We start from the raw sequence: 20734 nt of genomic DNA, 5'->3' as shown, positions 1-20734 counted from the left end.
TTAAACTCTGAAAACATTTTAAGGATATGGTGTGCACATAAAAAAAATGCACAGAAGTAATTTTAATGTTAAAATACGCAGAAAAGGCTTGTCTGCAAAAATAACCAACATCCGCAACTGACGCACTGAATGTGCACTAGTCATGAAAGTATAACTCATGTGTGGCCACTAGAGGGCAGTAAAATACGCAAACAACAGCTCGAAAAATACTGTATATGGTTTTGAATATTATATTGTCTACGTATATAGCTGACGCTGCACCTTTGTATTTATTAAAGGTTCCTCAACGTCCCTGCTAATTTTGTTAGCCTGTTTATGGTGTTTGTGTTAGGTTTTAGCATTAAACTAACAGATTTTTTTAAAATCAATGTTGTATAAATTGTTTAAATACATAATGTGTAAACTTCAAGTGGTAATGGCAATATAGATCATTTGTCTTTGTTTGTGAAGCAAATTATGTATAAAAAGACGCAATTTGAACAAGGGACCCTTTTTGATGTGACACCAGAAACAAGCGCGGAAGTAATTTGAGAGAGCGCAGGCCCTTCTTCCGGCCTCTTATCCCTCGGCCACAGTGCGACGATGGTAAGACATCAATGATGTTCAGCTAAAATCTAGAGACATCTTGAAAACCTGATGTCCGTATTTTACCAATCACAACTGTTTAGTTGTCATCAACGCTTAGCTACTTTTAAAATACCCTATTTGATTTTATTAAGATGGATATTTGACAGTTTGGGGGTTTTAGTTCGGAAGGAGCTAGCCGGCTTGTTAGCATTGACATTCCGGTTACTCTAACCACTTAAAGCTGATTAAAGTCCATTTTGCATTCTTGACAATGTGAATTTTAGTGCGCTGCTATTGTGTTTGTGAATTTTATTAATTATAAAGTCTCTATAATGCTCAAACGGGTTTCAGCTCGCCATATTATGAAGAGCTCATTGAGTTGACTCCTACCATGTGTAATCTGCTACATGCAAATAAAAGCTGTGCTTTTATTTTTATTAATTTTTTCACACAGTCTTGTCTATGATGCTTTGAAATGTCTGAACCAATGAATACCATGTGATTCTATCATTATTACTCACTGAGACAAGACCTTCAAACCTGTAGTGACAGTAAGATGCTTATGGAAGGGCATTGATCCATTTTATTTTCCAATTTTCATCTTCCAGACGAAGGGAACATCCTCTTTCGGTAAGCGTAGGAACAAGACGCACACCCTGTGCCGTCGCTGTGGCTCCAAAGCTTACCACCTGCAGAAGTCCTCCTGCGGAAAGTGTGGCTATCCCGAGAAGCGCAAGAGAAAGTGTAAGTTGATATTGTTTTCCCCTTCCTTGCCAGTTGTGGCTTGGCTTGTGGAAATGAATGACAGATCAAACTTTCATATTAAATTTATTATTATTTTTTTTTAGACAACTGGAGTGCAAAGGCCAAGAGAAGGAACACCACTGGCACCGGTCGTCTGAGGCACCTCAAGGTTGTGTACCGTCGGTTCAGGTAAGATTAATGCAGATGTGATAGAGATCTTAAATATATTATTATGGAACTAGCTAAAATAAATTATTTATTCAAGCACATTTGGGAAGTCATCTGTTTCATATGTGCCATGTTTCCCCCCCCCCCCTCTTGGAATTTTCCAGGAATGGTTTCCGGGAAGGTACCACCCCCAAGCCCAGACGTGCTGCCGTGGCCGCCTCCAGCTCCTCTTAAGAGACACATTTTTGTTTAAATAAATGTGACCAACACACAAAGCTCATTCTCGTCTTGTCGATCCGGATGCTTTTTTTTTTTTTTTGTTTATCATTAAAGGAGTTTATAGTTCTACAGCAAAAACACATGTTCTCTCTTTTCAAGTAAGAGCAAATAAATGTTTAGAGGAAACAACTGCGTGAGGCCTTCAGTCGCATCCGTAAGGTCAACTGAAAATAACATTACAAATCAAGTGTGACTCTGTCCATGTTCCTTCTCTTGCTTCTGGAAAGCCATAACAACAAAAAGTCTAAATATTTGCACAAAATCCAAATCTGCTTTCTACCATGATGGCATAAGACAGAATTGAGGATTTGTTTTCTCTCTCTCTTCGGCAGCTTGAAATGTTGAGGGTGGTCTTCCTGCAAGAGCAACTTATGTAATGTTTCAATGGTCTGCAACATTCCAGAATCTGACAACCATCCCCAGGTCCCACCTTTTTTCTTTCCATAAAAATATTTCTTCTAGTTCCCCTGTTATCTGATGTAATTTATTACCATGATTTGCAGATGTAAATGCTGGAAAAGAATTATGAAATGTACCAATGGGAGTAGCAAACATGAGTTGAATATCTCAGTATTTGGAATTATGAGTAAAAGAAAATCTTAAAATCAGGTTCACGTTTGCAACCCGAGGTGGACAATTTACAAAGTTTTAAACAAGATAACCTTGTTGGCATGTTGATTAAGACCTTACTATACATCATATTAGCACTATTTCTCATTTAAGAACATTTTAATTCGTTTTAATAGAGATTTTGATTTTAAACTTGCAGTGCAGGTGTTCTCTCATGTCATGGTTAACTACTGCAGACAGGGGGCGATGTCGCGCACATCAAGGGCTGAGTTAACCAACCAGCGCCGGGAGCGCGCCCCCTCACTGCTCACAGGTAAAAGCTTTCTTCGGCGGGCTGTTTCCCGCGCACACCGGAGCAAACCAGCCTCATCGACGGATTTGAAGCAGTCGTGTTCCCCGTTCTTGGAATGACACCTCGCTGATCTGCTGTGATGAGATGTAAGTTCTAAGAAAGTTTTAAACGGTGATTTTTCAACACCTAATGTCACCCCGTCTTCTCTCTCGTCTTTCTTCCCGGTGCCGTAGCCTCTATCCTCGGATACTTCTGCGCTCTTCTGCTGCTGCGGGAACCTGGGTGCCATGGGGATGAGGTGACGTCCGGCACAGGTACGTGAAAGTTTATTTTGGCAACAAAACCTTTTGGACCATTTTCCTCGACGTCTTTGAGGATTGTGAAAACATTCCTGATAACTAAAGTGCATCTCAGCAAGCCCACAATTGCTGGGTCAACTTAAAGTACATTTACTATTATTATTGAAGTAGAAAAATAAGAAACGCTGTCATAAAAACATTTAACACTTGTAAAAATGACTTTTTAAAAAAAAAATACATTAGACACAGTTAGGGTTGTTTGGACAGTGGAGGCAACTAAGAACAACCTAATCAGGATTAATAATTATTTTCCATTTTAGTCCTCTGCTCTGTCCTTTTCATTGATTTAAAAAATAAAAATAAACAAATCCAATACTGATAGAAGAATTTCCTGTTCAAATAAATGGGCACAAAGCAGGACTGGCATCACTACTTACATGATTTATCACTGACAGGTAATGGTGCAATCGCTCACGGATTAGACATGGACTTAATTATAGTAATGTAGGTAGAGGATTGCACAATTTCAACAGTTTCTCTCACATATTCGTGTGACATGTTGAGTCTTTCTCATCGGCCACGGAACTGACTCGAAGCGCACGGGGGAGTCAAGAGAGTAAATCGCTAGACTAGAAAACTCGAATAAACCTTGACCGGTTGAGGACATGCAAACTTAACTCTGTCTGAATGAGAACTTCAACAACATGGAAAAAGTCGATATTGACCCATTCAGGTTGAATTGATTCTATGTGTGAGTTATCTAATGTTCATAAAATACTTCATTGTAAGTTCAGGAATGATTTATAAGCTTATTGAGTTGCGCAGGTTTATTACATCATCAGCGACGAATGCCTCTTTTGGGATGGATGAGTCGTTGTGGAAACGCCTCATTCTTCTGTCCAAGCAGACGTTTCCTGTTGGACTTTATGGTCAAACATGTTCTAAACACACGCACGCGAGAGGGTGGGCATTATCACTTGGTACACAGTCGAACAAAACAGTTTAACATGAGTCTCATCCCGTTATCTCATTCACCAGATTAAAAGAGTAGGTACATTTCGTACCTTGTCCTGTATGACGACAACATCTGCCAGTCACATTCAATTCTGTTCTTTTTTTTTTTTCTCCCACCGGTTCTGTCAATACAATGATCTGTAAGATCGTTTTTTTTTAGACGGCCAAGTTCACATAGCAGGCGAATGAGATCTTTGGAAAGGATGGGGGGGCGAGAGGGGCATGCTGAAGCATGTTCGGAGGCAACTCTCCTATTGCGTTTGCTAACTGAGTCTGCACTGTATAATTATGTGTCATATTTCAAAGTAATTAGCAGATTTTGTCGGCTTCTTCCACCTATTGGCTCGTGTCTAAGCAACACACCCACACATGCAATTCCTGGGGTTTTTACTTTTGCCACACAGATCCCTTACTCTTCTTTTGTTTTTTTTTTGTTCCCATCTGACTCAAGGGTTTTGTTTATCTGTCAAGATAAACATACTACACACTGTGTATTTTATATCTGACTCTGAGCATCAGGTCTTCCTTGAGTTTAGTATTTTAAAATCTTGTCATCTAATTATCGGAGCTATTTGGTCATTTCATTGGCACTAAAAGTCCACAATTTATAATTGATTACAGTTGTACATAGCTGATTTGATTTTTCGATGGTTTAGATTACAGATGGGGAAAATGTTCATTGCGGTGACATCAGTCTTATAGCTACACAACAAATGAGACACTTTAAAGGAAGGAAATGAATTCTCTATGTAATTACCTCATGTTTTTGGCAAGTATTTTTGACTTTTCATTCCCTTAGGTCGTCGCCTGTGAATGACTTTGACAGCCTTTAAAACGATTTTTATTCGAAACCAGATCTTGGGAAGAGCAGCTGTATTAAAAAAAAAAAAAAAAAAAAATCTTGGGTTTAAGTAGGTGACACTTGACACTTGTTGACGCTTGTCTCCCCAGTGAACCCATGCTGCTATTTGCCGTGTCAGCACTGGGGGGTTTGCGTACGGTACGCAGACGACCGCTACGAGTGCGACTGCACCCGTACCGGCTACCATGGGAAGAACTGCACCATCCGTGAGTCCGCTCATCCCACGCCTCGCATCCGTGACATCTCTTTATATCCTCTTTGGGATGAAGGAATTTCAACAATCCCAGATGGAGAGAGGAGGCCCCCTTTACTGCTTAAAAATGAGAAAATATCAGACCTGGCAATGCTCCTCCTAGACAGTAATGGTGCCAAGACACATATAAATATATATATATTTTTTTTCATTTACAATGAGTAAATTAACCAAAACCACAGTGAAATATGTGCAGGGAACTTGATAGCCGCTCTGCTGAACGCCAACAAAGAGCCAGCCCCCATGTTGTGTTAAGCAAAGCACACGTACCGACAATTGGGGCAAATTTGTTTGGGAACTGCAGAATTCGGGGTGGCAAGGATCCAAGATAAGTCCAGTTCAAGTCTGGACTATGAAAAATAAATAAATAACACCACCACCATCATCAAGTTGGGCACTGGTCACTCTGTCCCTAATTCTGTGTGTTCCCTTCCGCTATTGTTCTAATAAAGCGGAGTTCTGGACTCGGGTTCGTGACCTCCTGAAGCCCGGGCCGGACACGGTGCACTACATCCTCACCCACTTCAGCTGGCTCTGGGACATCATCAACAGCACCTTCCTGCGTGACGTTCTGATGCGGCTTGTCCTAACAGGTCCCAAGCAGCCCCCCAGCATAAGAGGAATATCTTTCAAATGACTTTGACCCGTTTCTAATATATTGCTGTGTGATTGATTAGTGAGGTCCAACTTAATTCCCAGCCCTCCAACATACAACTCTAAATACGGATACCTCAGCTGGGAATCCTACTACAACCTGAGCTACTACACTCGGATTCTTCCGCCAGTCCCGGAAGACTGCCCGACACCTCTGGGTGTCAAAGGTTAGCGCATCACATGGTGGAACATCCGTTATTGTTCTACGAATGAGGCCTCAAAAGGTTCTGTTTTTATTAGGAAAAGCTGGGCTGCCGAACCCCGAGCTGCTAGTGGAGAAGCTGATGAAGAGAAGGACATTCAGGCCCGACCCGCAGGGCTCCAACCTCATGTTTGCCTTCTTTGCGCAACACTTCACCCACCAGTTCTTCAAGACCTACAACCGCATGGGCTTAGGCTTCACAAAGGCTCTTGCTCATGGGGTTAGTTCATACACACTCATATATTTTGTCTTTATTATTTGATACCTTTCATTAAAAAAAAAAATGATATTAGCATAATAATCTTTCCACAGGTGGATGCGGGGCATATTTACGGTGATAACCTAGAGCGGCAACTTCATCTCCGACTTTTGAAAGATGGGAAAATGAAGTATCAGGTGTAGTACAGCTTTACTGTTTATTTTAGCTGCTACTAGCTAGTTAGCTTTTTTTTTTTTTTTGCTGTTAAACGTTTCTAATGTAAATATGAAAATACATGTTAAGTGTTAGGACCTTGTTGTGCTATGATTTTCCCCCATTAGTTGATTGATGGCGAGATGTACCCTCCCTCTGTAGCCGAAGCCCCCATCAAGATGAGCTACCCCCCGGGCTTGGCCCCCGAGGACCAGTTTGCTATCGGCCAGGAAGTATTCGGACTTCTGCCTGGTTTGGGATTGTACGCCACGCTGTGGTTGAGGGAGCACAACCGAGTGTGTGACATCTTGAAAGCCGAGCATCCTAGCTGGGATGACGAGCAACTGTTCCAGACCACGCGGCTCATCATTATCGGTGAGGAAGCTCTGCATTTCATTTGATGGTACTGGACATTTGTCAATTGCATTTCTTGCCCTCCCCAGGCGAGACCATCCGGATCGTGATCGAAGAATATGTGCAGCACCTCAGCGGCTACATGCTGCAGTTGAAGTTTGACCCCACCCTGCTCTTCCACGCCCAGTTTCAGTACGGGAACCGGATCGCCCTAGAATTCAGCCAACTTTACCACTGGCACCCCTTGATGCCCGACAGCTTCCATATCAACGGGGACGAGCTGGCCTACCAGCAGTTCCTCTTCAATACGTCCGTGCTCACCCACTACGGCGTGGACAAGTTGGTAGACGCCTTTTCCCGCCAAGTGGCCGGCCAGGTAACGAGCGCTCACACCATAGGTTCGTTCAATTAGAAAGATTTCGTCAATAAGCAGAGAGATGTTTTTTTTTTGGCAATCGCACTGGGTCTTCCGGTGTTGCCAGATTTGTATTCCTGAGAGTTTGTCGTCGGGTGTGTCTTGACTCTTTGTTGCATCACTGCCTTTGGCAAAGGTGTACTATGGGCTTCTCGCCCAAAGTCAGGTAGGATGGTGCAACCACAGTGAGAAAACATTTTAGGCCTCAATAGATGATTAAATCACTCGCTGTAAAATGCAATTTAAGGTGATTATTATTATTATTTTTAATAAACAGCAGAATGTCAACCCAGTAGACACAATTAGCAACTCCTTGTTATTTAATTTCATCAGTCGTTTGCTATTTTCTGCCCACAGATAGGCGGGGGCCATAACGTGAACCCTGTGGTGACCCCTGTAGCCGTGAGGACCATCAAGGAGTCGCGGCAGCTCCGCATGCAGCCCTTCAACGAGTACAGGAAACGTTTTAACCTCAAGCCGTACACTTCCTTTCGAGAGTTCACAGGTGAACAAAACAAGCTGACTGGCCACTGAAAATCATCCAATAGACAAGAGAGCGTGACTGAAAATAATTGTACTTTTTTTGGGGGGGGGGTCAGATAACGAGGAGATAGCGCTCACTCTTGAAGAGTTCTACGGCGACATTGACGCTCTCGAATTTTACCCTGGCATGCTGCTGGAGAGGACGAGGCCGGGGGCCGTATTTGGTGAGAGCATGATAGAGATGGGTGCGCCCTTCTCCCTCAAAGGCCTCCTGGGGAACCCCATCTGCTCCCCCGAGTACTGGAAGCCCAGCACTTTCGGGGGCCGCGTGGGCTTTGACATCGTCAACTCGGCCACCCTGAAGAACCTGGTGTGCCTCAATTCCAGGACGTGTCCTTACGTGGCGTTCCGAGTGCCGCCAGAGGAACAAAGTGTCAGGACAGATGAGCTGTGACATGTTTCGTGGGGCTTTTATAGTCCCTCCCCCCCAAAACGCAATTGAGGTAGACTTTAAACACGCGAGCCATTCTTCAAGAGGGAAATCAGATCTTCTGAACACAGGGTCCACAGTGCACCGTCACTCAGGCGTGTTATTTTTTGCAGCGTCACACTTTGAACTTCAGTGCTGGTCTGCAAACATAAGTCTGCGTTGAAGGGCTCTCATAGAGTTTGGAAAAGAAAACCGGCAAGACGAGTTGTAGACGTGCAGCGGTTCAAATTGCATTTATTAAAATTGGAGGCGATTAAAGTCTTTGTTTGGATTGTTTTCATTTTCCTCCACCTTTTGCGGGCCCCCTTTCAGAACGGTCACTTCACATTCTCCATTCGCTGCCAGCCTTGTGTTTCTTTAAGCGTGACATGGAAAAAAGAACATCACAGGATGTGAGATGTTGATAAAAGCAGTATCGCACAGAACAGATCGTTTTGATACGCTGGCTGCACTTCAATTGAATTCTATGAAATGCATATTGATGTTTTTTGTTGTGTTTTAGCTGTGGCCCTCCTTTTGATATTGTATCATATTGATTTATGATGAGCTCAAATTATGAAGCTAAGAATCCCAAAATTAAATTCAAAAAGAAAACATTTTAAACCTGAATATTTATCTATTTGTCAAATGGTCTGCGTTCAAAATATTCAACAGAATATTTCATAACAGCTTAAATAAAAAATCGTCTTTTTGCGCAACGTTAGAGCAGCCTTTTAAATAAATCAGAAATTGAATTCTCCATGTTGCTGGCAATGACGTTTCTCTCTATTGGTCAAATTTGGAACTGCATGTGAAGGTCAGCCACAAAACCTGACGTCATCATGTTGCCTTTATGTACACCAGGTCATATCGAATTTGACACAATAGCTTTATTGAGCAAGACCATCAGCAATTTTATGACGCACATATCTACGATTCAATTGTCCCTGGTCAAGAGGAACATCTCAGATAACTCCTCCGTCATTTCGTTTAGGACAAAATACGCCGCTTTTGCCCTTTGTTGGATTGAATTCGTCATACAGATATGACCATTACATGCAGTACATTTTTTTATTTCTATCCGTATGAAGCACATTTTCAGATATCTGTTACGTCATTTTGCTTAAAACAAAATACGTCACTTTAGCACTTTGTACTGTATTAGAGATATATGGAATGCATTTCTCCAGCTCATTTGCGCGTCGGTGCGATTACAGATTTTCTCTTCAAATATTGAATGCATCACACCCAGTGACAGTGAGATGCTTTCGGGAATTAGCAATAGCAACAAGCCAAGAGTAGCATTACGGACACTCAGCGACACACTTTTCTGCACAAATTGGACAAAAAACAAGTAAGAGCCGCTTGCATGCACATTCACTCAATTTTATATTATTTTGAAGTGGTGGGTTTCGAAATTCATTTTACTTGCGTGGGTAAAGCTAACTAAGCGTAAAAGGGAACTGATGGCTAAAGCTAACCTAGCTTACATTACGTCGTTCTGGTCCTTAATAATGAGATAATTGGATTACAATGGCCTTAGAACAACTTGCTCATATCTAGTATTAGTATTACTATAATAAAATCAATTGTTTAAAAAGATCCTGATGAATAAACTTCAATTAATCGATACAATTGCTGACTAGTTTAAAATGTCTGGTTGACCTAATTTCACACAAAGCATTTCTTTCTTTCTTAAACTGTCATTCTAAATTATGACGCTTCACCAAGCAAATCTGAATTAAGCTATTGTGCGTGTTTTGGTTCAAATATGTATATTGTTACTGAGGCAACTGTCATGTTCTTACAAAGATGGTTTCTGCTGTGTATACATTAATCTTTTTTTTTTATTAATGTACATGTATGGCCTTAATTCTTGTAAAATCTCAAATCATATGTGCACTGATAGGTGATCGGGTAAGCCATCGCCATGACGACGCTAGACGACAAGCTCCTTGGAGAGAAGCTGCAGTACTACTACAGCAGCAGCGAGGATGAAGGCAGCGATAACGAGGATGATGACAGGGAATCCAAAACCATCCGAGATGGTGCCGCCAACATGCCCGAGCTTGACTACAGCGCGGACGGAAGCGCCGTCAACACAGGTAGCTGCTTTTATGTATAGTTTTAAAACTATGTAAAGCTCTGGAACCTTTGTCCATTGTGAATGTAATTCCACTACTGACCACTAGATGGTGTCACACTCAAGGGTGGTGGCGTGACTAAGAAGAAGAAAAACCAAAGTATTTGATCACAGCTTAGATTTTGCAAGACCAGCAAGTTATTCCCCCTCTATATTTTGCTCAAATAAATACTTTTTTTTAATGGATGGGGACGTGCTGTTTTTATTTAGAGCATGAAAATCGTTATTGAGGGCTGGCCCTTTTTGTCATCCTTCAGGACCAAAGGGTGTGATCAATGACTGGAGGAAGTACAAGCAGCTGGAGGTGGAGCAGAAGCAGGAACAGAAGAAGGAAATGGAACGCCTGATCAAGAAGCTGTCCATGACGTGCCGCTCCGACCTGGACCTGGAAAACGACAAGCAGAAGCAGAAGGAGCTGCAGGACAAAATCAAAGGCAAAGTAAGACATCCGATTGGGCAGTTATCAGAATTAATATCGGGGTCATGGTACAGAATGCTCCCTTTTTGCGCACGCAGATGACCATGCAGGAGTACAACATGCTCCAGCAGGAAGAAGACGACGAGGACTTCCTGCAGCATTACCGCGCGCAACGCATAGAGGAGATGCGACGGCAGCTGTGCCGCGGCAAGCGCTTTGAGCGCGTTCAGGAGCTTGCCGGCGGCGAGGACTTCTTGGAGGCGTTGGACGAGGAGGACAAGAACACACCGGTCATGATCCACATCTACGAGCCCGACGTGGCCGGCTGCGAGGCCATGAGCGGCAGCCTGGTGTGCCTGGCGCGCGAGTACCCGCTGGTCAAATTCTGCAGCGTGCGCAGCTCGACCATCGGCACCAGCCCGCTCTTCCGGGACGGCGCTCTGCCCGCCCTGCTGGTCTACAAAGGCGGCGAGCTCATCGGCAACTTTGTGCGGATCACCGACCAGCTAGGCGAGGATTTCTTCGCCGTGGACGTGGAGGCGCTGCTGCAGGAGTACGGCATGCTGCCCGATAAGGCGACCGCCGTGGCTAAGACGGTCCGCAACGGCGCCATTGTTCAGAGCAACCTCAGCGACGACGATTCTGACCTCGACATAGACTAGAGCGCTTTCTGGCTGATATTCTGCAGCCTCTATTTTTATTTTTTTTTGTAAATACACACATTTTCCCCTCATATTCCATGTTTTCTTTTCCACCAAAAAATTCTCATAAAACTTATTAGTCAATATTAAGAAATGTTCCCTTAAATAACAACTTTTCCAATGTTATTTTAGTTAAATTATTGACATTGTTTTATTTATTGGTGTAATGGCGGTCACGAGCTATGATGAATAAACGAAACACCTCATTTCGAACATTGAGACCAAGTCAAATTCAAAATTTGATCCACCTGTAATTTTGAAATGGGAATAGGCACAGTGTCACCATTTAAAGTGTCTCTGAGATCAATCCCCAGATAAAGTTCAGATGTTCTCCATCCCAGAGGTTTCTTGTTCATCATGTGTCCGTGGGTGTCACCAACGGCTGCGGCGACTGCAATTCCTGAGGCGCCATCGTGGCGGCAGGTGTTTCGGCCGCTTCCGCCGCCTTGGCGTTCTCGGCTGCCTTGGTCTCAATCTCCTCCATCCGCCGCTGCATCATGCGGGGCATCAGCTGCACGTAAGTACCCATCAAGCGGTGGTTGGAGCGGATCAGCTTCCCCGCGCAGTTGTCCACGCAGCGCTCCTACACAATCGCATAAAATTAGCTGAAGATGTCTCAAGATGTCTTCACAATCAAAATGAAGACATTTTGGACACAATTTCAGATGTCTTGAGACACATTCATGGATGCTTATGATGCCTGTCAAGTCGTGTTGTAGGGTGAGTGAATGGAGATTTGAGTCCTTGCCTCATCCATGGTCAGGTTCCTGTAGTTGAAGTTACTCGAGCAGCGTTGGAAGCATATATCCGTCATGCGGTTGTACACCAGAAGAAAATCACGCAACTGCAAGTAAAATATTAGTCAATAATATTGGCAGAAAAATCTCATTTTTAACCATTTTTTGTCTCAATGCTTTAACTAAAATCAACCAATTCGATTTATTTTTAAATTTGTGTAAGAATGACTTACGTTTCTCAGTTGTTGCTCCTGATCCATCACGCTAGTCCATGCAGTAATCGTGTCAATTTAAATACAAAGTGCTGATTGTTTTTGTGAGGTTACCATGCATTTGATGCCTGTTAATATAAAAACGTCATTCTAAAGCCAGAAAGGCGATGCAGGTCGGTAAGGACGATGGTATGACTTTCGTTCGGCGTCGCTTGTTAGCTTCCGGCTTTTCTTCTTCTGCGTACTGGACAAGCGCACTACCGCCACCAACAGATCAATATTATGTACTGTTTTGTTTTATTTGGCTAGTTTTTGTGTAGCAATTTGAACTGATAGATACTAGTGTCAAATGTTAAGAATGTAATACAAGATGAGGAATTTATTTTGAAAACAAATGCATTTATGAACATTTTTATTCAAATCAATGAAGATTTCAGTAAAACTGGCATCAAGGTTTAAACTTTTAAGGCCTTGACAGATGTGGATTTTTTTTTTAGGTTGATGATTTTGATATTGGTCAGAACAAAATTCTAATTTAACGGACTTAAATAAATGTTAATGATAATTGAAGCATTTATAACACCGTGCCCTGCAGTGTTACTTATTCATACCAAGAAAATGGGTTTATTAGAACCTTCCAAAAACATGCGTAAACGTCGTTTCGGCCGGTAGACATCATTCGGCTCCTTCCGTATCGATTGCGGCCACTGCCGATACGTAGTAAGGTCCTTCCCTCAGGTAGGTCTTGAGGGAGATGTAATTCTGGCTGCCCAGTATCTCGGCTACGCTTGAAGAACCCAAGAGCGAGCCCACCAGTTCAAACTTGGCGTCTTTGGCTTCCTTGCTTTTACTGGTGGAACGATCCAGAATGAACTCCATGAAACCGGGCGTCCTCACCATCAACCTCTGACCCCACGGTTGAGCGGCGATGGCCTGGTGGACAAAAGGCCATAGGTAAACAATGTGCTTGTAGGAATATAGATTTTTGGATCTTCTTAAAATGATTGACGCAGCTCAGTCCCTATTTGCTGTAGATTCCGATGGAAGGTGCTTACAGTGAAGACCCGCAAGGCGGCGCAATGTAGTTCTGGAAAAGGCTGAGTGCTGATGTCACAAATCATATCAATGGGCTGTTTGGACAAAAGGAGGAACCAGGACTCGGTCAGCGCCAGGAGGTCTTCAGTCTGTTGCTCGGGCTGAGGGTGGAAGGGGGGGTGGGTGGCATCAAGGTCTACTTTTTTTTTTGTTTTTTAAACTTCCTTGGAGAACACCAACATACCTGCAAAGTTAGGAGATGCGAAATGGCATCCAAGCAGCGCACGCGGAGCTCAGTAGCGCCGGCACTCGCAAGCTGGCTCATCCTTACCATCACCGACTTGAATTTTTCACCTGACATCACAGAGGAGGAAAAAACTTTCATTGACACTTTTGCCCATGCTTCAGATAGCGTGTGTTTCCAATTCTCGAAAACGCAATAATAGTCACGTCGATACATTTTGACAATCTCACCTTTTTTCTGAAGTACTTGCTTCCCTTCTACAGTCGAGCCCAGCAGTCCCAACGTATCCAGAGCTACTCCGATCATCGTGGGATCCGCGTCCAAGGCCATCTCAAACACTTTGTCCTGGAAAATCGGGTAGTCTTCGCACACCCGCTGCGGACCTTGCACGAAGGACAGGGTGCCAAAAAACTTCACAAAACCTGCAGAGAGTGTCCACAAATCATGCACGCGGTCTTCACAGCCAACATGAAGAATTCTGCTGTGAGTATTTAGTTACCGGGGAGATACAAAGAGGAGAAAGGATCCGTGTTTGCGTCGATCATCATCTTGGCGATCTTGTTGAAGACCAACTGGCCCATTAAGTACTTTTGCCCACGCTCAGTTTGAACCATCAAGGTTATCATCTCAATGGCCGTGGCCCTGAAAAGTCATGTCAACCTTAACTTTGCAACCTGCAAGACAACTCAGGACATTTAAATAATCTTTATTCTTTCTTTTTTTCTTTTTACCTGATCAAAACATCGTCTCCTGTCAATTCTTCAATGAGATGATTAATTATCCCGGCGCAGGGATAGTAACCCTGGTGAGACGGCGATTCCGACACGATAGTCACAACCAGCTGCGACCAAAAGAGAAAATATTTCAAATGTACAATTGTTATCCCATTATTATTAATAATAATAATTACAATAATGAATAGCTCATCAGTTCAATGGGGAATTCCGAGTTTCTAGGCGTACATGAAAATCTGAGCAACACCAGAATTGAAGCAAATCGCTTTCCGCACATACCTCATAGACACGATATCGGATGATGTCGCTTACAGTCATCACCTCCGTCAGAACGTTCAACAAGTCGCCGCTAATTATTTTACTCGTGCCGGTTTCGGTGCGAGCGAGCTTGGTCAAGGACTGGATGGCCTGAGGTAGATTTTGTTTTGTTAGAAAGAATCCAAGTGTTATATTGGAGGCAAATTGCAAAGTTGTCTGCTTACCTGCTTGGCCACCGTCATGTTGTCTGCCGCAATGGAGCGGATCACGGTTACAATAATATCTTGGCTGTTGAGGATTTGCACGGCGGCATCCGAATGCTCTGCCATCCTACCCACCTGACCAAAAAAAAAAAAACAGAAGACTAAAGTTAGTAGCAGTAGTGAATCAAAATATACCTAAATCTTGTTACCTGAGTCAAAGTCAGTATCTTGACGGTGTCGTTTGGGTGCGTCAGACCTGCCTGCAGCTCAGCTTTGTAGTTTTGGACCACCTGCAGGGGGCTGCAGGCCATTAGGATGCGTTCGAGGATATCTACGCATAGTTCAACCTGTTCCCTGTCAACGCAGAAGATGTCAATTGTAATGTTTTGATGACAACTCGCCATGTATGATACTATCGTAATAAAAAAATCATTTTATTTCAAGCTGCACAAGAACATTTCCATGCTTATCTTCTTGTCTTATGATGACATCACAGAACTGAAAACATCAAAAACAGCACGTAAATCTTGACTCATATTTCAGGAACAATCACAATAATAAATGAATGTTAGCAAAAAGAGAGAGTTCAAATGCGTGCTCAAAACAATGACCGGGTAGAAAAATAATCATACACACCTATCGTTTGAGTTTAACAAAGAGAAGATCACTTCGAAGCGATGCCCGCTAACAAAGTTTCTTAAGTCATTCACGGTTATGGATAAAAGTGCAGTTTTAAGACATTGTAGCTCTTCGATCGGCTCTTCGATGTTGGAAATTTCTTCTAGCAAACTCTCGATCGAGGTGGCCATCCTGTCTTCTGTTTACATGTGAAGCATCGACTCTTCTTCGTTGCCTCTTTCTGGACGATGCACACGCAAAGTAGTTGTTATCGCCCTCTGCTGACTCAATGTAACACTACATCTGCGTTTTGGATCAAACTAAATTAAATGGGTTGAAAATGTTTAAGATTGGAATTACAATAAAAACAGCGCTTTATTTATTTTTTAGCTCCAAAAGTGATTTTGTTTTTGCTGAAACTACAAGATTGTTATTTTTCCTAGAAGAAATCTCTCATCAACATGGTGACCATGTTTTTATTTGTTTGAAGAAGGAAAGAAAAAAAAAAACACACAAAAAGTCGTTAAATTTGTTTCAAAACAAGTTTTTAACGTGTTTATCTAATGTTAAATTTATTTCAAGGACCAGTTTTTCGATGAATGCACTTTTGAAAACCAATCGTCCAACCTTTTAGACTCTCCCAAAAATAGTAGCCAACGGTATGGAAGTATTCATGCCTCAATTCACCCTTTTTTTTTTTCCTGTATTTCTGCATGAATATTTTTGTCACTTCTGGTTAATAACATGCTTGTTCAAGCGAGTTCATAAACAAATCACAGCGTCGGACTCCCGGAGAGGCTGCGTGCGCTTACGTGGCACAACACGGTTGCAGAAGCGCGAAGGCTAAGCGGGGAGGAGGACCAGAGTCGCTCGCTCCTGTTTCCTCAAATCGCGGTGCATTGTGGGGCGGAGGCGGCCTTTCCTCAACACTGCAAAGAGCAGTAATCAGCTGCAGGCAGGCACATCTTGTTTTTATTTCAACAAATAACGTCATCGCACAGGGGGGAAGTCTCAAGCAAGCATAGAAAAAGCCTGTAAAACGTGTCGGATAAAGCCTTTTTTTTTATTTGTTGTTAAGCACCAGTTTGCTCGACAAACATGGGGCAGGAGGATCTCATGAGCACGGCCGAAGACGTGGCAGACCAGGCAAGTTATTAGCACACGCGAGCTAGCTCCTGATGCACGCTTCTTTTTCTTTTCACTCGGGTAAATAAATATAAAAGACGTCCTTAATCTGATATACGCGCTGACATGCCATTAGTGGAACATCTCGCCGCCTTTTTGTCGAGTTAATTAGCATGACAAACCAGTTAAGTGACTATCCTTCCGTCCCCTTCTTCATCTACCACTTGCACATGATTCGGGAAAGAAGTTGTCGTTTGTCGTTCAGCCAGGATGCAACCAGTAATGTTAGGCGAGCAGCCGGCTGATAGCTGGCATGAAAAGGTACGAATCTTAACTCTTGATGCATATAACCACGCTATGACCTATTTTAGGAAGTGACAGCTAACACTTGCTCCACTGGCATTACTGCTTCACCGTAGGCTTATTAAGCTTATATAAGGCACCGATTTAGTTTTTATACGGTAAAACGTCTCTCAAGTTGGGATGTGTTTATGAGGTCATCATCCTTTTTCGGTTCTTAGGTTCAGAGCTAAAGTGAAGGATGGCTTAACTCTGCTTATATTGTACAATTGTATTTATTGGACGTTGTTCTATTGTAAAGTTTGACTCTAAAGTGTAATTTAAAGAAGTAAATACCCAACGGAGACTATTTAGTGGAACATAGTTGTATTGGCTCCCATTTTGTCCATTCATGCCTCACGCTGCAGTCATGAAGGGACTTGTTGCAATCTGATTGGCTGGCAGTCTCTGACTGTGCTGACGTGAGTCAAATGTAGGCGGGGTTATACTGTTACGTCACTGTACTGGAGTAGTGAGTAATTACGGTACTGCTGCTGCTGAGTGAAATTGAAAATGCAGATTTTTTCCCGAATTGAGTAAATTAAGTATCTTTATGTTTCAGATCAAAGCTAGTAATTTGTATTTCTGGGTATTCTATTTGACCCCAAATTCTAAATCGTCCCTTGTTTTGAATGGAAGTGTACATGTGACTATTTGTGGCCTGGCGACCAGTCCCGGGTGTACATCTTTTGCATAAAGTCGACTTCTCCTTGACACTAAAGACGCTATCAAAAATGGATGGATGAAGGTTTGGGGCAGGGTTGTTTGATAATACTTTGATTTCATTTTATAATGTGCTGACATGTTTATGAAGAATGTGATTAGTCCATTTTGAAATATTTTTTAAGATGAATTAAATTGGGACAAATACTTTATATTACAAAAAATAATATAAAAATATATATACTTTTTTAATGTACACTTGTTTTTATCAAATCCTCCAAGGAACCATACTGTGAGAAATTCTGCTGCAATAAAACAAACTGATGTGTTAAATGTTGTATTTGTTTTCTAACTGTTACTTGAAAGCTTGATTTCTTTTTTTTTTTTCTTTTTTTTTAAATTGTTGTCCAGTTTAAATTCTTCCCGTAAATTCCCCACCCCCATTGTAGAGATTTATTGTTAACCAAGCTTAAGGTGTAATTTCTTCAATTTCGATTGGCCCAAAACAGGAACAACTCGTTTCCTAGTGATGACGATAGCTGACAAGAAAACTCTGCTCCGTGTTTTACTAATTGCAGCGACAGTGGAGCATTCTCTAACCCTAACCAACCTGACCCAACCCAAAGCCGCAATTATTTGTTACGACAATGTGACAACTGTGACAGCTGTTATCACCTGCTCATCCTCTCTTGCGTTTTTCCTGTTTTCACAGTTCTTGCGGGTGACTAAACAGTACCTGCCTCACCTGGCGCGCCTATGTCTTATTAGCACCTTCTTGGAGGACGGAATCCGCATGTGGTTCCAGTGGCATGACCAGCGGGACTACATCGAGACCACGTGGAACTGCGGCTACTTCTTGGCATCGCTCTTCGTGCTCATTAATCTATTAGCACAGCTCGGTGAGTGCATTTCATGGATTCGATGCGCGTGAAGAAATTTTTTTGCGGCTGATTTGAACTCTTTGCCTTGCTGTGTGTCATGACAGGTGGCTGTATCCTCATCCTCAGTAGAAATTTTGTACAGCAAGCCTGCTTTGTATTATTTGGCATCATTGCGCTACAGGTGAAGAATACAAAAGCAACATCAATTGATTTGAATGTGGAACAAAGTCATTAATTGTCCTCTTTTTTTTTTGTATCGCCCACCAGACGATCGCCTACAGCATTTTATGGGATATAAAATTTTTGATGAGGTAAGCCACAAAAAAAATTGTGGATGTTGTGGGGAGGTTTTTAAGAATTGATTTGTTCTCCTTTAAGAAACCTGGCGTTGGGCGGTGGTCTCCTTCTGCTGCTGGCCGAGTGCCGTTCAGAAGGGAAGAGCATGTTCGCCGGCGTGCCCTCCATGGGCGAGAGCTCGCCCAAACAGTACATGCAGCTGGGCGGCCGCATACTTCTGGTTCTCATGTTCATGTCTCTAATCCACTATGACACCAGCTTCTTATCTGTGAGTACTCACAACTGATAAATACTGCACACTAGGTAGCTTGCCAGTGTGTTCCAAGTTACTGATTGGTTCCATTTGATTGCATCACGGAACACATCACACAAAAACAAACTAGCTAACGGTCGGGTGCACCGAAATCAGAATAGGTCAATACATTAACGGTGAACAGCAAATATTTGTTGGATTACCGTATTTGTCTTGTGGATGGATCGATCTCCTTGGTAAATTTTCCTCTTCTGCAGATCCTGCAAAACCTGGTGGGCATCGCCCTCATCATCCTGGTGGCCATCGGTTTCAAGACCAAGCTGGCGGCGCTGACGCTCGTCTTGTGGCTGCTGGCGATGAACGTCTACTTCAACGCCTTCTGGACCATCCCCACCTACAAGCCTATGCATGACTTCCTCAAGTATGACTTCTTCCAGACCACCTCTGTCATCGGGGGCCTGCTCCTGGTGGTTGCCCTCGGGCCCGGTGGCGTGTCCATGGACGAGAAAAAGAAAGAGTGGTAGGGCGAGGGAGGGAAAATGTGGCGCACCACCCACCGGGACTCAAAGACACCCCCACATCCCCCCCAGATACCTCTCGCTCTTTCTGTTGGCTCACCTGGTTACACTTGTCAACTGTTTTCAATTGTTATGTTTTGGCCAAAACCTTAGATACCGAGAAACATTTTTTTTACGTTTTATGTCATTTGAACTTTTCGTTCGAAGCTAGTATGGATAAGAAGGTGTAATAGGCCCGTATATTTCAAATAAAAATTCTTCTTTGTCCTGTGAATGGTCAAACATACACCTGTTTTATTGGCGTTAGCGTGGCTTGGGATCCTCTCAGCATCCCAACGTTGCAAAAATGTTTTTTCATCAATTAAGGATAAAAAACACAGAGGTGAATCAAAATGTGTGCCTGCTTGATGACCCATAACAATTAATTGTACTCTTGACAATCAGGGGCCCATTAAAATTTGAATTTTGGGAACTCCTGGTTGCATGATGCACCTTCGTACTTGGCAAAGAGGGAGAAAAATGCAGTAGTTGGGCTTGCCAGCATTAATGCTGCTCACATCCCTAATTCCAGTCGAGCCAAGCAAGTGACTGACAAGCCATGTCTATCTACTCTGGGCTGGGGGGGGCGGGCGTGTGTGGCTTAGGGGTGTACATGTTGTGCAAAGTGGTGGATTGCCATGCTCCATTTTGAAATGGTTGTAAGAGCCAGGGCTCGTCATTGGGCGGCTTGCTTCCTTCCTTCCTTCCGTATGTCTAGTGAACTGTGTATGATGTATGGGCGGAGGGTGTGGGGGTCTCGGGTGGGAGGCTCTATCCATGTTTTGTCAAATGCCATATTCTGCGATCTAGAAACGCAAAGAGGACTAAGGCGACGTCTTATTTCTCTGTTCTTAGTGTTTTGGTTTTTTTGCCTTAGTTCAAGGAGAATAAAATGTTTTGGTTTTTGAGAAATTTATATTGTATTTTTTGTTTCCTTTCAAATTTGGATGTTTATGGCAGGAAATAAAAAAAAATGAAATGAATTAGAGTGACTGTATTTTAAGAGAAGCTCTTCAAATCAAATGACTCCACATGTATTGAGATATGTAATGAAAATAAATCGAACCACAAAAGCAATTGCTCACACGTAATTTACTCTGCTTGTAATATTTTCACAAGCCATTTTATATACCGCATCCATTCAGTGTTCAGTACTTTCTGCACAACGTCTGTTCCCAAACAATGGTCTAAATCTCACAGCAGGTGTTTAATTTATCAATGAATGTTTTCAAATGTAGGAATATAAGGAAAACAATTGGCATGATGTAAACTTGTATTC

General features: G+C 42.7%; 6 protein-coding genes and 1 non-coding gene across 8 annotated transcripts; 5 read left to right on the top strand and 2 right to left on the bottom strand.

The window, feature by feature from the left end:
- Window positions 1-447: 447 nt before the first annotated feature.
- On the top strand, window positions 448-1754 carry rpl37 (ribosomal protein L37). The gene is made up of 4 exons (XM_085926076.1): window positions 448-585; window positions 1176-1311; window positions 1416-1500; window positions 1644-1754. The coding sequence occupies exons 1-4, from the start codon at window positions 583-585 to the stop codon at window positions 1711-1713; spliced, it is 294 nt and encodes a 97-aa protein (XP_085782202.1). The 5' UTR covers window positions 448-582; the 3' UTR covers window positions 1714-1754.
- LOC147048198 (small nucleolar RNA SNORD72) lies at window positions 1021-1099 on the top strand. The gene has a single exon (XR_015067843.1). It is a non-coding gene; the product is annotated as a small nucleolar RNA SNORD72 (small nucleolar RNA).
- An 867-nt stretch (window positions 1755-2621) lies between the features above and the next one.
- Window positions 2622-8639, top strand: LOC147048196 (prostaglandin G/H synthase 1-like). The gene is made up of 11 exons (XM_085925734.1): window positions 2622-2766; window positions 2854-2934; window positions 4885-5001; window positions 5501-5641; window positions 5726-5869; window positions 5943-6124; window positions 6217-6300; window positions 6445-6691; window positions 6760-7046; window positions 7443-7590; window positions 7685-8639. Exons 1-11 carry the CDS (start codon window positions 2760-2762, stop codon window positions 8020-8022), a joined length of 1776 nt encoding a protein of 591 aa, XP_085781860.1. The 5' UTR covers window positions 2622-2759; the 3' UTR covers window positions 8023-8639.
- Window positions 8640-9203: 564 nt separating this feature from the next.
- On the top strand, window positions 9204-11639 carry pdcl (phosducin-like). Its single transcript, XM_085925737.1, has 4 exons — window positions 9204-9391; window positions 9947-10142; window positions 10438-10619; window positions 10697-11639. The coding sequence occupies exons 2-4, from the start codon at window positions 9968-9970 to the stop codon at window positions 11258-11260; spliced, it is 921 nt and encodes a 306-aa protein (XP_085781863.1). The 5' UTR covers window positions 9204-9391; window positions 9947-9967; the 3' UTR covers window positions 11261-11639.
- Window positions 11279-12498, bottom strand: timm10b (translocase of inner mitochondrial membrane 10 homolog B (yeast)). The gene is made up of 3 exons (XM_085925738.1): window positions 12270-12498; window positions 12048-12143; window positions 11279-11882 (listed from the first exon to the last, which is right to left on the bottom strand). Exons 1-3 carry the CDS (start codon window positions 12294-12296, stop codon window positions 11655-11657), a joined length of 351 nt encoding a protein of 116 aa, XP_085781864.1. The 5' UTR covers window positions 12297-12498; the 3' UTR covers window positions 11279-11654.
- Window positions 12499-12612: 114 nt separating this feature from the next.
- Window positions 12613-15586, bottom strand: psmd5 (proteasome 26S subunit, non-ATPase 5). Its single transcript, XM_085925735.1, has 10 exons — window positions 15359-15586; window positions 14932-15076; window positions 14744-14857; window positions 14541-14669; window positions 14259-14368; window positions 14027-14169; window positions 13758-13949; window positions 13528-13637; window positions 13304-13444; window positions 12613-13181 (listed from the first exon to the last, which is right to left on the bottom strand). Exons 1-10 carry the CDS (start codon window positions 15529-15531, stop codon window positions 12924-12926), a joined length of 1515 nt encoding a protein of 504 aa, XP_085781861.1. The 5' UTR covers window positions 15532-15586; the 3' UTR covers window positions 12613-12923.
- A 611-nt stretch (window positions 15587-16197) lies between these two features.
- Window positions 16198-20532, top strand: LOC147048192 (surfeit locus protein 4). 2 transcript variants are annotated; one of them, XM_085926841.1, is made up of 6 exons: window positions 16198-16486; window positions 18180-18366; window positions 18453-18529; window positions 18616-18659; window positions 18727-18913; window positions 19156-20532. In XM_085926841.1, the coding sequence occupies exons 1-6, from the start codon at window positions 16439-16441 to the stop codon at window positions 19420-19422; spliced, it is 810 nt and encodes a 269-aa protein (XP_085782967.1). In that variant the 5' UTR covers window positions 16198-16438; the 3' UTR covers window positions 19423-20532. The 2 variants fall into 2 exon arrangements, with proteins under 2 accessions (XP_085782967.1, XP_085782966.1); XM_085926840.1 differs by lacking the exon at window positions 16198-16486 and adding an exon at window positions 16637-16786.
- The last annotated feature ends 202 nt before the right edge of the window (window positions 20533-20734 follow it).

Source organism: Syngnathus leptorhynchus, chromosome 12 (genome assembly GCF_054491065.1).
Source record: "Syngnathus leptorhynchus isolate UIUO chromosome 12, UIUO_Slep, whole genome shotgun sequence".
NCBI lineage: Eukaryota > Metazoa > Chordata > Actinopteri > Syngnathiformes > Syngnathidae > Syngnathus > Syngnathus leptorhynchus.
The sequence above is the reverse complement of the archived record's forward strand: the minus strand, read 5'-3'. Positions and strand labels throughout refer to the sequence as shown.